At 40.6% G+C, this 16,029-nt stretch overlaps 1 protein-coding gene across 1 annotated transcript; it reads left to right on the top strand.

Annotated features, from left to right (window-relative positions):
* The first annotated feature begins 2,170 nt into the window (after positions 1 to 2,170).
* On the top strand, positions 2,171 to 3,670 carry LOC142941587 (voltage-gated potassium channel regulatory subunit KCNF1-like). The gene has a single exon (XM_076083556.1). It carries the CDS (start codon positions 2,171 to 2,173, stop codon positions 3,668 to 3,670), a length of 1,500 nt encoding a protein of 499 aa, XP_075939671.1.
* The last annotated feature ends 12,359 nt before the right edge of the window (positions 3,671 to 16,029 follow it).

The following is a 16,029-nucleotide window of genomic DNA, read 5'->3' as shown; positions in this document are numbered from 1 at the left end:
TAATTGCTTCTGATGCAATAAGTTGTAATCATTATTTTAATGTTGCAGCCAGTTGAAGTGAAGCTATTCAATGCCTTTATAGACGTCTGGGTTAGTTTAATGTTTAACAATGCATCATATTTTTACAAACTCAGCATCTTAATCTGCAAAGTCATTTCAGCAGTTGAATAATAATAGCGAAGTAGAATGTATTTACCTCTGAAATGTGACGAAGCAGAAGTACAAACTAGCAGCCTATACAATGGAAACACTCATGTAAAGTAGGCTACAAGTACTTCAAACTTGAAAATGAAATTTAATCTCAAGCTGCCACTGATCATTTGTACATGTCCTTAGAAGAATACTTATTGAGAACAGAATAGAAATGTCTCAAGTCTTAATAAAGTCAGTATAATCTCAAGTCAATACATTTATTTGTAATACAAAAAAAATACCTTTTTATTTAAATCCACTGTAAATGTAAACACACTATAAAGGCATTTAATACTAACCAAAGTTTGACTTGCACCACTGTATTGTAGTCTTTATTTGAGGGTATTATGGCTTTAAGAATTTGCAATAGTCAACAACTCAAACAGTGGACTTTATTGGAGTACATTGTTGTTTTTGTATCACTTATTCATGGATTCCTAATTTGCACCGCTGTTTGCGAGGAGAAACACGTAAGCATTTCGGCTGCTGTATTGTGAAGGTTGTGTCACTAGGTGGAGACAAACAACAAGGCAAAAATACTGTTCGGACGCTGGTCTGTCTGACTGCCAATCAATAATTCAGTGTATGCTATTGCAGAATTGATCAGTTGAACTCAGAGTTCAAGTTATTTTGCGGATTTATATTTGAAAGTAGCCTCAGAAAACCCAATAGATTCCTTTCAATGCTTCCACTGATGGCACAAGTATTTATAATCCTCAACCATATCATTTATCACATCACTAAAGAGCCATTCCCTCCCAGATTAAATTATTAAGATTGATTATTATTTTTCCTTAATCTTTTTCGTCTGGGTAAATTGGTGATAGCCTATAATGCATTCAAAATGGATGATAGATAATGCGTCTTAGTCGGGGGTATAAAAAGAGGATTTTATAGGTTATTGTAAAAAAAAAAGAGAGAATGATTTAGGTTTCTTATGTGTTACCTGTTAATCGATTACCTTTAACTAATTGTTGTTCTTCGAGCTGCCACAAAAACCCATGAGTGCGTGTCCTGGATTTCCCAGTTTGCTGCTTCACAATTCATTACATACAGTGGCGATACATCATGTGCTGCTCCTGGCTGCACTGCGCTGAGCGCGACCGGAAAACACGAAGATAGCCTTAGAAATAAAAGCATACAATTTTAACTGTGATTTTCTCCATTTGTTCAATCTCTAGTTATTTTGAGTGTTGTATCCTGATCTTTGGCCAATATTTTGATAATTTTGCTAATATGACTAAATATGCCCAAATAGATTACCCCCTCTGATATTCTTACATTGATATTAATTTGTTAGGGTATCTAAATAATGACTTGGTTCGTTTGGGTGACATATATTGTTATTTTTGTGTGTGTGTGTGTGTGTGTGTGTGTGTGTTTTAAATACTTGCACATTTTCCTGCTGTTTTGCCCCAAATAAAGCATGATAAGAGTAAAAGTTATAGAACAAAGATTTGCAATGGTGGGCGTTGTAAGAAGACATCTTCTCAGAGAGGACATGGATTGATTATTAACTGCTGGATCATCTGGAGCTACTAAACATTTCTTTCATTAAATAATTGGCTCAAATTGCGTTCAGGAGTGGTTGGTGGTGTAGCAAGAAAAAAAATGGGTCATTAAGGATTTAGTTTGAAAGTTATTACCGGAAGTTAAGTGGTTTGATTGTGGCTCACTTGACGTTACGCGCACTTCAATACCAACTTTCTCAGAGCGCGCAAGAGTGTTGTGTTGAGCTGAGAAGACTTCACGCTGCAGTCACCTCTGAGCAAACATATGTATATATATATATATATATATATATGTATATATATATACATATATATATATAGTTCAACTAAAACACAAATATAAGAAGATATTTGGGGTTTTATGTGCAGCGTCGGGGCTTCTGGGGACTTGTGTTTACTTTGACGGTACAATTGTGTGAAAATCTCGGTGGCTTGGGCTGTTTTGTGGCGGACTTGTTGACAACATAATGTGGGGGATCCAGCGGACGCGCAATGGAGACTGCAACGGCTCTGACGCCAGCGAAGAGCCAGAGATTGTTGTGAACATCGGCGGGGTGAAACAGGTGTTGTATGGGGACGTGTTGAATCGCTTCCCGGACACTCGGCTGGCAGAACTGGTCGCCTGTTCACTCAAGTCTTCCGAAGAAATATCCTCACTATGTGACGACTACGACCCTGACACAGGAGAATTTTACTTTGACAGAGACCCCGACGCGTTTAAGTGTATAATTGAGCTGTATTGTTATGGAGAGATTCACATGAAACGAGGCATCTGTCCAATTTGTTTCATGAAGGAGATGGAGTTCTGGAAGATCGACTCTGATTTTCTGGACGACTGTTGCAAATGCCACCTGAATGAGGTGGAGGATGAACTCGCAGAGATCGCAGAGAAAGTGAAAACTATCCTGGTGGACCGAGAGGGAGATCCGTCTGCAGCAGGCTGGCAGCGCTTCCAGATGTGCCTCTGGAGGCTGATGGAGAAGCCGGAGTCCTCGCTGCCTGCGCGCACAATCGCCATAGTTTCTTTCATCTTTATCCTCGTCTCCTCCGTGGTGATGTGTGTCGGGACCCTCCCCGACCTGCAGGTGGAGGACTCGGAGGGTAACCTCTCGGAGAACCCAACTCTGGAGGTCATTGAGACGGTGTGCATCGGCTGGTTTACTATTGAATACATCCTGCGTTTGATCTCCTCCCCAAATAAAATAAAATTTGTCCTGGCTTTCATGAACATCATCGACTTCATGGCGATCATGCCCTTCTTCGTGGTGCTGATTCTGACCTCATTCGGCACAGGAGTAATGGAGCTGGCTAACGTGCAGCAGGCGGTGCAGGCTTTACGCATAATGCGCATTGCGCGCATTTTCAAGCTGGCTCGCCATTCCGCTGGACTCCAGACCCTCACATCTGCCCTGAAGAGCAGCTTCAAAGAGCTCGGACTGCTCCTCATGTATATGGGCGTGGGGGTCTTCCTTTTCTCCGCATTGGGCTACACCATGGAGCAGAGCCACCCGGAAACCTTGTTCACCAGCATCCCACAGTCGTTCTGGTGGGCTGTGATCACCATGACCACGGTGGGCTATGGAGACGTCTACCCCAAGACCACTTTAGGTCGGTGTAACGCGGCCATCAGCTTTCTGTGCGGGGTGATCGCTATAGCGCTGCCTATACACCCCATCATCAACAATTTCGTCTTGTTCTACAACAAGCAACAGGTGCTGGAGACTGCTGCCAAACATGAGATTGAACTGATGGAACTGCGCTCCGGTGAAGGCGAGCTGGAGGCTGCGCCCGGCGCCCACAAACATGTTTGCGGCGCAGGGGTCTGGGACAACGCCATGCGCTCTTGTCACAGCGACACCTACATCCCCTTACTGAAGGATCCCAGAGGAGGGGCCGGGATCCAGACCCCCAGCATGGACACAAGCTTTGAAAGCACAGCCGAGGCCACTGAATATTTAATCTCATGAACACCGAAGACTCATCTGAAAAGACTCTGCAGAAAAACAACAACAAAACAACAAAGTAATCATTAATTGCTGACTTCTTTAAACTTAAACCCGCACTTCAGGGTTAATTATACCACGATGACATGGGGACATTATTGTAAATAGTCCTGAGAAATAGTAGGACCGCAGTAGGATGCTCTCGGAGGACCGTAAATGCATTTGAGGAATCGCGCCCATTAATTAAAGGAACATGTGTGTGAGATATTGACTTGATGAGCTTTGCCTTTGCGCAGTGACTCCCTGTTGGGCGGAGGGCTTCTGTTTGAACAACCAGTAGGCTTCTTATATAACAACCCCCATCCCCAACCCTCACACTCATACTGCACTGTAGCTTATATTTCTCTGTACAGATATACATACAATAGATCCCGATGAATGTTTATGCAAAAAATAAGAAATATTGGCAGCTCCTCCAGGAGAAAAGATGAGAAATATAGTCATCCCATGAAAGGTTTATGAAGGGCGTACAGGCATGACAACAAAATAAAAAGGGAAAGACTTTACCAGTGATGGAGACTTTTAATGCTATACATTACAATAAGGTCACTAAAAATACACTTAAAAAGTACACCAGAGACTATGATGGGTATGGCAGGGATTATAAAAGCATATCAAGGCAGTTTTTTTCTGTTTCTGCTGGTGATCTTCTGTAACTGACACTATGGATGTGAAGCAATACATCAGATATAAAACCTACTGTGCAGAAGTGATGAAAGTAGTGAATGTGTCTGTGGGCTGCAGCTCCAGATAGGACCATGTAATCAACACTGCGAACTCAGAAGCTTCCTGCTGCAGGTCTTGTCCTATGATGGGTTTAAATTTTGCAGCAGCCATCGCCACTCTGCTCATTCCCTGAGGTCCAGTGGAATAACTTGAAATTATGGGTGAGGGGAAGGAGAAACAGGCTGGTGGTTAAACGGAAATAATCCCAATGGTTAAATTATTAAACTTCAAAATCCGCTTTTCAAAGTGTAGGCTATAGCTAACCTGAAAGTCTGAGTGAAAAAGAAAGATTTCTGATGAAAATATAAATAAAAGTCTCAATAATGGGGACATTTTTTCATTAATTCGTCAAAACAATAAATGCATTAGCAGAGCAGCAGGTCATCAACAAGAAAAGATGGTGTCAGAGTATCAATAGGAAGTGTCTGCCTGTAAAATGTGTCTTAGTGCATTACTGCTCTTATTTTGATGAAACTTGAAAGGCCGACATTTTCACACTGTGTCCATGTTTTAAAAAGGCACTCTGAATTGGTTTAATGGGCACTATATTTAAAGGTTAAAGTTTCACAGTTTGAAATGTCTCTACTCCTACACCATTAGTCTGAGTGACATGAAACTTGCTGCACAAATAGAACAATCCTTACATGAGTTGTCAACAGCAGGGGAGCTATTATTAAAATTTGAAATAAATGTCATGTCTCAGATGTCAGTGGTTTAATCTTTTTGCAACCTGGAGGGATGATTGATGTCAAGGTTGTGTTCCTGTGCCCAATCTTATTTTGTGAAATCTTGTGAAATAAGTTTAATATCTTGCCTTGTGCACATGATTTTCCAACCAAAATGGGGCATATGAAGATGAACAAGATGAGGGCATTGATGGCAGCAGGTAGCCTAAAAGTGGAGTGATGCAGAAGAAAAGGGTTTGGGTCATTGAAGGGGGAATATATTTTCCCCCAACTCTGGAATGTAGTCTACATATTCTATAACCAAAGTCTAACTTAAGATTGTCTTTTCCCCTCACCATAGCCAAACCACACAGCAGTGGTTCCCAAACTTTCTTTTTATATCTGGTTTACCTCCACAGCCCAAATACACTCAACTACAGCAGCACCATCATGTACCAAATATGTTCATTTTAATTGATTTTAAACTGGATGTTGTTTAACACTATTAATTTTTATAAAAGTGGATATTGTTATAATAATATTTTTGGTTTCTGTTTAGGTAAATTTAGAAGTTTGGATTAGTGATACTACCACTTGGAGTGGTAGTATCACTAATCCATTTATCCATTACTTTTTTATTACTGTTTGGGAATAACTGCTGTAGAGTAAAAGCTGCCTAACCTTAACTGTAACCTGCATGCAACCCTCAGAAAAATCAATTTTCAGAAGTATTTTTGAAAAGATTGAAATGGCAAGTTGAAGGACGTGAAAATACAAATGGTATGTTGATTTTGGTTTTTAAAAAACAACTTCACTGTTTGGCATGATTGGGGACCTCAAAGTAAAAGTAAAAAAAGTCAACTTTGAAGTACTGTGATTACTACACCAGTCAAATTTAAAAAATGTTCTCTCGACAATATTCAGAGCGTTTCTATAGCATCAAACAACTTTTTGTAATGTAAAGATTGTAGTGGAGTAATAAGCAGATAATGAAGTCGCTTTCCTTCTGTGTGTGCTGTAATCCAAGCTTCTCTGTGCTTTGTTTACGTAGTCGGGCCGGGCCGGGCGTGCATGTTAGTGCATGTGAGCGACTTCCACTGGCTAGCTCATGGTCGCCACTCTACACTGCAATCATCCTGACAGATGGCGTTGTGGCGGAAGCTTTTCCCCCACCAGGGCCGCCATGTGTCTTGAGACAGCTGACTCTGTGTCTCCCTCCCCCCCCCCCCCCCCCCCCCCCCCCCCCCTCTGACTGTTAGCTGCTAGCCTTCGGCTCAGCCGTCGCCATGTTCAGAGACTTGTGGAGACACTAGATACGCTATGAATTTAGAATTTAGCACCTGTAATGAAACAAAGACGATTAATATATCTTACTGCTGCCCTACTGACAGAGCGTCATCAATCATTGAGACAAGATGTCAGTTTGTTTGATTAGTAAGATGGCACTGATTCAGTATTTTAGTTACCTCTTCAGTGATGTTTTCTACTCAGCTTCAGTCTAAGTTATGCAGCCATGAAAGAAAGATCATGTCAGAGGTTAGAATGGACTCTGCAGGCTGTCCACCCACACATGTCTGATACAGCACTACTATCTCTCCTGGCCAGCAGCATATTCACACATGTCAAAGCCTGGGAGAAAGGCCTTTGTACACACTGACAGGTTGAGCCGGAACATCAATGTTCCTCCAGCAGATACACATGCAAATACACATGCAACTTCAGGTTCAAATTTAGATTTACAAGCACACGGGCATATACAAACATCCCCCTCCTCTCCACCGCCTACCTGCAAGTGCACACAAATAATTGCATATGCACACACTTGTCCGCCCATGTACCCACGGCCATCCGTGATCTACTCTGCAGCGACCTGCTGTGATCTGCTGGCTAATCAACAATTTATGCACCCACATGTTGGTCATCTGTGGCATTCAGTGGGTGTTTAAGATAAGAGGTATTCCTGAGCGTTTACTGAAAATTGTGCTCATTATCTCTTCGCAAAAAAAGTCACAATTATTGTGAGAAATACTTTTTTTTTCCCCAAATGCCCCTAGTTGTTAAATCCTGAGACAGGGTTTTTCGAGTGAAGATGGATCTATTTTTCAACCCTTCTGAAGATATGGTGGGCAAAGTGTTTACTTGACTCACGGCTTTAAATAAAAAGATGTCTGAGGCATGTGTATGTAAAACACGGATTTGTGTAAATCCTCTCAGCAGACTTAAAGGATCACAATCGGTGGTGGTGTGTTTGAGGAAAGTTCTCTTTCAAATTGTCCATCTGGTGATTTAATTATTGATGCTGATATTGATAATGGTGTTTACATGATGCTTTTATTCCACAACTATACGCCAAGATGCAGTGAGGGTGGAGAAGAAGAATTAACAAGGCAAAGTCTATAGCATGTTTGCTTCAATATCACACTTCAATATTCCATTAAATCTAGCGTTAAATCATGGAACGGCTTGAAGGATGCTGTAAATAAACACAATATGACATTCTGCCTGAACCCTCAGACACGTTGTACAATGCCATATGGTAATTTAACCAGCAATATCACTGTAGATGTACATAGAAATATGGGTGCCATCAGAGGTGTTTGGTAATCAAAGTTATTTCTGAAACTCACGTGTCCCATCCAGCTGACTCCCAGCGCCATTTGTTGTCTGATGACCGCCTGTCATGTTGGTATTGAGTTACACCCAAATATTTTAGATGACAGCATGAGTCACAGAGGCCCTGTTTGCCTCTCCCTACCTGACCTTTGGGATGGGGATCTTCTTCTACTCACGTCTAACAATAGAGAAATCCCTGTAGGTACTATAACAAATGGTACAGACAAATGGAAGTACAGTACAAACTCGGGCTAATTATGTTGTGCGTGCATGTCCCTAGACAGAAGTTTGGTGTGACGTTCTTTATTGTTATTAAATGTTTTACAACTCTCCATTCAACTTTCCAATTCAAATTTCCAAAGCATCTGGGAGTTTCAGTCACAAAATTTGATAGGAGCAAAATTGTAGATTGACATATCAGACATGTTGGAAGGCCAAATGCTAAAACGTCAGACTACAAGTACGTTACAAATAAGGGAAGAGAATAGAAAAGAAAGAGAGACAAAACCGAGATGAATAAGCGATTCAAACACATCATTTATAAGATATTGCTCTCAAGACCACACTAAAAGCAAATAATGTCTCCCCAGGTACAAACGGGATATGCTAATAGATTTATATTCTGCAGAAGATGGTCAAACACATTCATTTGAATGGGAATGTGTTTGCATAATGTTATGGCTTAACAGCCCACCCCTCAGGGCACTATCTCTGTTTCAGAGATATGTTCAGCTGCAGGAGAGGGAAAAGGTAATTTCCCTGATGTCAGATTTGAAAGAAGTGAGAAACATGTTCCAGGAGCAGATGAGTTTCATTCTTTTTCAACAGGAAGGTTTAAAACGTTGCGTAGGTGCACCCTGGAGGACTTTAAATCTGGCAAAGAGCGGCATTAAATTGCATGACAATAATTACATAGATTAAATATGACCTTCAACAAAATAGCAGAAAGGGATGGTCCACTGAACACACTTGACCCTTCTGCAAAAATAATTTCCATAACTTATTTTTCTACTGAACGTATCACTCCTTCCACTTCTTTTTATCTTGCAGAGTGTTCTCTTGCAAAAACATCACGTCTGCACTTGTGGGTTTGTATGGGAAAATTCATATAACTACCCGGAAATAATACAGTTTCATTTAAACAAGATCAGCCTAAATACTGACCGTTCGAGGGTGAAGTGTTTGCTGGTACATTACCCTGGACTCGTAAAAGAAGAAAGGAAAATGTAACTGCAAATGCAATATGAGGAAAGTGATTTGCCTGTAAAGGAGTTGTCACTGGTGAGTGGGATTCCTTTTAGTCAGAGGAACTAATAGAGACATGGTCTGATGCAAAGCTTTTTCTCCTGCAGATTATTGAATGAGGGTTTGCAAACACTACGTTTCTGCTCCCAGACAGCTGCAGGAGAATACTTATGGGTTTACTGATACTGTGTGTGTGTGTGTGTGCGTGATGTGGCCTTAACTCACTGAAACATCTGTGGTAGCTCCTACTTAATAACAGTACCTGCCCTCTACTAGTCCTCATGCTGCTCGAAGAACAAGCCTAGAATACAGACTCAGGGGAGAGGATCGTTAGCCCACATCAGATCCTATCTTCTGGAAAATACCTGTCTGATTACATTTGTGTTGGACAGTAACCAAAGAGAGCAACACAAATGTATATGAACTCAGTATATTAGTTTAATCTATTCTCTCATTGCATTTTAATGGTTCAATTAGCTATTGTTCCAGGAACCTAATATGGAGGCATTATTTAGTGATTAGCATGCACAGTGGCTGTTATCTTAAATTTAATCAGTTTAATGTGGCTTTTAAAACACCGTCCAACAAAAATAATGAAAACAAAGTGTTCCTTGGTCTTCTTGGGTTTTGCCACAATACTCACTCACCAACAGTTGGATCTTCCACATACAGATGTATTTATACTCAGTCGCCAATTTATTAGGCGCACACAACTACAACAGCCCTGCAATAAATTAGATAAATAGATTGCTGACTAAAACTGAAAATCAGTAGATGTTGGTTAAAACTTTACAGTAGATTACAGTTGTGGTGTGAATAATCACAGACTATACCTACACAGCTATATCTCTACACTCAATTCTGACTATTGAAGTTAAAATTTCACAAATATCCTCTCACTGCCAAAGTAAGTCATTTGCCATTGAAGCATTAAAGTAATAGTTTGACGTTTTGAAAAATGTGATCATTCTCTTTCTTGTGGAGAATCAGATGAGAAGATATAGCACTCTCTGTGTGATGAATATGAAACTACAGCCAGCAGACTATTAAAAGAAATGAGCCCACAAGCACCGCTAAAGCTAGCTTATTAACACACTGTACTTGTTTGTTCCATACACAGAAATATAAAAATAGTAACTTGGCTATAGCTGTTTCCCCCTGCTGCCAGTCTTTATGCTAAGCTAGGCTCATTGCCCCTTACTCTATGTACTTGAAATAAAGACATGAGAGTTTTATTATGAAAGTTTCGAAATATTCCTTCGAAAGTTGAAAGTTAAATTCAAAGTATTACTGAGAAAAACAAACAAACAAACATTAATTTAGCTGGTTCAGAAGGTCAACGCTATATCCCTCAGGCTTTGTTTGAACCAACTTCACTGAAGGCAGGAACATAATGTGAAATCCCTTCTTTACATTTCACAGCAAGTCTTTCAGGCCGAGTCCCCCAGTGTAAACTGAATCCTCATTTGGCGATCATGAATATGTAAATGAAAAGTCAGAATCCTGATGTATTTATTCAGGTTGTTACCCTGTAATATATTATGTTGTGTTGTTTGAATTGTCCTTCAGTGGCGGTGTGTTTTGTGTTGCACTGCTCCACACATTGCTGTTGTGCTTTGATCCGGCCTTTGCAGTCTGAAATAACACCCTTCGCATTTCTGCCAAGCACAGTCTCCAGATGAACTTGGGCTTTGAAAGCTGTGTCCACTAACGACTTCAAATAACTTGTTCAAAGCCAAAGCTTGCTAAAGCCGCCTCAGTTTATTTAAAAAAAAAAATCAATCCATCTGTTGCATGGCTTTTCAAGCAAATTAATTTAGAAGGTTATAAATAACAACACATAAAATAAATAAATGGCTCTCCTGTGTACCACTTCCTGCATACTAAAGAGCTACAACTGGGCCTGCTTACTCTCTGGTGCAAGTTGTTTTTTCTTTCCTCTCAGTCACTTAGTTCATGCCCTTCGCTAATGGTCCATATAAAATGGCTTAGAAAGGGCAAATTTCACTGCATCAGACATGTTGTAGTGGCCCTGTGTCACTTTTGCTGATAAATGCATGGACACCTAATTAAGGAAATTGGCCTGGAGAGACCAACGCCGAACTGATTGATCTGGCCTGCTTGCCGATACACTTGCCACTGCTGATTATCTCATCCGAAAACAATGATGTTTTATGGAGTGGAACGTCCTTGTCCCACAGTGGCTTGCTACAATGATTACATTCAATTTAGGTCTGCGGGTCATAAAAACAATATTTAGAGAGGGTCCCATCAGACTCACAATGTGAGATGAAAGATTCATCTCAGTCATAGAATAACTGCAGCATCTTCCATATGTCAAACTGTGACAGTTTTGCATTATTGTAATTGCAGCCTTGGGTCTCATTGGCTAATGTGACACTCCACAGACAGTGAAGTTTCATTCAAAAATACAACATACATCTCGTGAAAAATGTCACAGTGCTGCTATACAAGTAAAATTCTCCTTTGTGTCATCAGCTCTATATGTTGCTTTCAAAACATCAACATATAAGATACAGTATGTGATTATGTCTGCTGGAAATGAAGTGCAAGAAGCTACTTTTATGGAAATACTGGGGTAGTACCAGTTAGAGACGGACAAATGCAGATTTCCTGCATAATTAATTATTACTAAAACAGATATTTGGAGGAACTTATAAAATGCATGTTTCGTGGTAAAAAAGACAAGCATGTCAAGGAGAATTTTGCATGTCTCTGTTAGTTAAATAGCTGTTAAATAGTTTGACATTTTGGGAAATGTATTTTCTTATCCTTTTTGGCAGAAAGTTAGATTAGAAGATGTCTCAGTTAAGTATGAAGCTCCAGCCAGTAGTCGGTTAGCTTAGCTTAGCCCAAAGACTGGAAACAGGGGAAACAGCTAGCCTGGCTCCGCCCGAAGGTAATCAGCACCTCTGCCAGGCAACCAATGGAGAGTTCAGAAAGTTTTTGCTCAGAGCTAAGACCCTGATTTACCGTAAAACAGCAAATTGTTGCTATACACTTTAGTTTTTGGACAGATCAAACAAATTAAATAGCCTATAATACGTTGATTAGTGAGCTTTAGAGGTGCTGGTATAGGCATATTTTGTTACCTTCAGACAGAGCCAGACTAGCTGTTCACGGTAGTCTTTGTGCTAAGCTAAGTTAACCAGCTGCTGGCAGTAGATGTGTTAGACAGACAAGAGAGTGGTAACAATCGTCTTATAACTCTCTGCCTGAAAATGAAGTGCATAAAGAGTTTGCCAAGAAATCGGCTAGTTTTAGCACGTTACTTACTTTGGTAAGTAGGTGCTTCTAATTGGCTCCTGGCTCCAGCTCCCTGATTAACACACAGACATTCCTCAATAATTGATTACTAAAACAGACTCCTTTTATAGTAGCTTGTCAAATGCACAAATCAATAACCTATTAAATCTGTACCATCATCTCAGTCCGCCCTCACAAACCCTCTCTATCTTCATCAGTGACATACGGTCTCAATCGGTAGCCGTGATATTGATTTTTACATGCTGTGAACAAGTTTCGATGGCTGCAGGCAGCTCTGTGTGGCTACACGCCGTCCACCCCAACAACAGGTTGAAGGTCTGTTATAGGCACACTGTATAAAGCCCCTGGGGACACATGGAGCCAGATAATAATCCATATGAGCTCAGTGTGAAAGGATGTCAGTGAGCTGACATAAAAACGTATTGCAGAGGATATGAGGAGTCATCGAGGAGATTTATACGTCAAACAGTGATAAAATGTCTTGTCTTTTGTGCTTCGAGGTAATTAAACTCCCTCGGTCCCGTTTTTCCCCTGCGTGGGTCACTGTGGGTGATTACAATTGGATTGTAGTTTGCCGATCAATCTGCCATCCCTGGAAAGACAAATTACAGAGTAAGACACAAAAGAAATAGTGGTGACCGGAGTATCTACGAGAAAGATTTTTCCTCTCACAGCAGTCTCAGATCAAAGCTGCATGAATAGTACAATGTGCACCTCTGCAGTTGAATATTTACATAGTAATTAGAGAGAGAGTGGAGGTGTACAGTCAGATGATAATGGTGGAAATTGGGGATGGTGCTGTTGTGTTTCCGGAGGGAGGGCTATTAAAAATGCCTGCATTTCCTGCAATGTCTGCATTTTCATCTGATTTTGATGGATAAACAGCTGTAATATCTAAGTGTAAGTGCTATTGCCGTCTGTATGTGTTGGGATATCGAGGGATTCTCCATCAAAACCTTTATTCCCCCTATAAAGCAGGCTTGTTTTGTTGCAGGGCGTTAAACACGGCGACCATATAGGAAGAGACTCCTAATAGCCCATTTCCCTTGAGAGCATGGCCATTTACAACAACCAATCATACAGTCTGGAAAGGGGCCTCAATTCTCTTTGCAAATAATGAGATAATGCACAAAGGCAACAGCACATTTCTTTCCCCATATTTATGGTGTCAAGGAGAGTGATGATTTATGAGCAGAACAGGATCAAATGCATGCACGTAGAATTATGATAAATCAAAAAATTCAGGGTAATGCACAAGATCGTGCTATTTTTCCACACTCACACCTTCAACCACTTACAGTAAAATTGATTTAGCATGGTGTAAGCTGCAGTGCATGCTGGTCCTGAACATGCACAGGTTTGAGGCATAAATAGAATACTGTCATTCCCGTGTAAAACCGTGGGACGGTCGATAAAAAGCTCAGTGGGAGTGTTTTACTGTTAAGTGCTTGCATGGTAATGGCCTCAAGCCTCTTAAGGCAGCCACAGTGTGACTCCTCTCACCCACCCACAGGTAAGATTTCAATAAGTCTAACAACCTCTTTCCTTATTTCAGCCTGAGCTCAAACTCACATAATGTAAGGTGACCTGTGAAATATCAAGGTTGAAGAACACTGCTGCAGATGCAGGTGTCTTTGTTAGAGGAAATGTTCGTCCTGTGGTGACACTTTTTCAAAAAGTGAAGCAGCTAGGTATGATGATTGGCTAGTTTTCAGTAGTGGAGGACATTTTTAGATCCTTAAGCCACCGTAGCAATACTACAACATACAAACAAAATTACAAGTCTTAAGATTTAAGATGAAGTTTGGCATTTTAGGAAATATGCTTATTCGCTTTCTGGTGGAGAGTTGCTTGTAGTCCCACTAAAACACGGCTAAACATTCAGTTCAGCTGGCTAACTGCTTTGCAAATTGAGAGCTAAAGTCCGACCCTATCGTGGACAGCACATATTGTTTTGTGACACGTAATTGAAAATAAAATATTTGTTACTACTTCCTACTCCGACTCACTCAGGGCTCATGTTCACTGTGTAGTACGTCAACGAATCGCTTGCGAATTACGCCAATGCACAATGAATGAAGGGCCCCATTGCAAGGGTCTAAGTGTACACTGTTATGATGGGCCATAGTACACCCAGTGCATACTATAATGAAGAGTACAGTGCACATTCTCATGCCGGGCCCCAGTGCATGCTGTTATAAAGTGCCCTATTGCACCAAGTGCACACTATTATGACGGGCCTTAGTACGTCCAGTGCACACTGTTATGATGGGACCCAGTGCAGTCCTAATGAAAGAAAGAAAGGGAACACTATTAACAGAGTTCAATTAATATGATAAACACAAAGCAAAGACTATACTGACTTTAATACTTGAAAATATATATTCAAAGAAATCCCATTCTAGCTCTTTATTGTAAAGTGTCAAGTAATTTGTGCACTATTATGTGCTAATGAGCAGTCCTTAAAGAAGAGCATGTCTCCATTATTTCAACACCAAGTCAGAAAGGCCACAGTCATTTTTAAGGGTGTGCCTGTGACCTTTTATATTTCAGTCATTATTAGCCAACAGCATGGCAGCGAGCCAGAGAGCAGTCTCCATTCCTCCACACTGATCAGGAGAGAGAAGTCTCATCCTAATTCATTTAAGGAACAACCTGCCCAACATTACACACTTACAAAGATTAGAGCCTCGGGGATTCGCAGGAGCAGATAGAGATTGTATTTCTCGCTTGAAAGGAGCAGCAATAGGTACGGTGGAGGAGAGAGCCTTTGTGCACTTTCCCCAAAACAAAAATTTTCATCTAGAGGGAATTTTGTACCAGCACTTCCTCAACCTTTAACCTCCAGGATACAATTCGGAGAGGTAGAACGAAAGACATACACCAAACTTATGAAGATTTCCCTCTCGCTCTTTGGGGAGCATTTACAAACGAGGTTTAATTTTCATAAGTAACAGCCTCTAGAGGAGGCAATGTGTTATATTTTATATGAGTAATAAATTACATTTGGGGCTGCACTTTCTGTGATCAAGACATGGGTGTGCGGGCACGCAGAAGATACACACACAAATACACTATGAGAGAGAGAGAGAGAGACCTAAGGAAACAGAGAGATATTTAAACACACCCAGAAGAGGTCAGCTGGAAGACTCAGCCATTGCACTGCCCACACACTCCCACATGCTCAACATCATTAAAAACAAACGGGCACGACTGAAACAATGCTGCAATCTGCAATGCAACCAACACCCTAGTGAGACGGATCTGTTGGAGTAAGAATTCGCCGCAAGAATAACAGAAAACCTCAAGGAAGGAGCGCTTTGATTTCTTGCAATTCTGCGTTACCACTTTAAATTACAGCTTTTGGACTATGCTCTTAAGAGAGTATGATTAAAAAAAAATCTAGTTTGTCAATACTTTGAATTATACCAATATACTTTGAGATTAGGTGCCTCACAGATCAATATTAATATAACCTGAATATATTAGCATCCCATCCTAATTTACTTTGACAGATTTTTGGCTGGGATCTGTTAAGTAAATTGGCTCTTAAATGTCTGTTCAGCTCATTGCTTTGAAAATGTATTGAGTGTCTTACGCCACCCAGTGGGCTGGACAATATCCAAACAATGGGAGGGATCAAGGAGACATCTTAAGAAAGTAGTGCACAGTAACCGAATGAATCATAACGTTTTATTTCAGCTTTTGAAACAGTGAATTTATCATTTGACATCTGATTTTAGTGGAATGTAGAGACCAGAGTTTTAAACATTTACCACCTCCCCA

The sequence above is a fragment of the Anarhichas minor genome, unplaced genomic scaffold (assembly GCF_050575085.1).
Source record: "Anarhichas minor isolate MPS153535 unplaced genomic scaffold, ASM5057508v1 ptg000136l, whole genome shotgun sequence".
Lineage (NCBI taxonomy): Eukaryota > Metazoa > Chordata > Actinopteri > Perciformes > Anarhichadidae > Anarhichas > Anarhichas minor.
Note: the sequence above shows the minus strand (reverse complement) of the source record. Positions and strands in the feature narration are given on the sequence as shown.

Coding starts and splice junctions, on each gene's coding strand:
- LOC142941587 (XM_076083556.1), top strand. CDS start 2,171: ATGTGGGGGATCCAGCGGACGCGCAATGGAGACTGCAACGGCTCTGAC.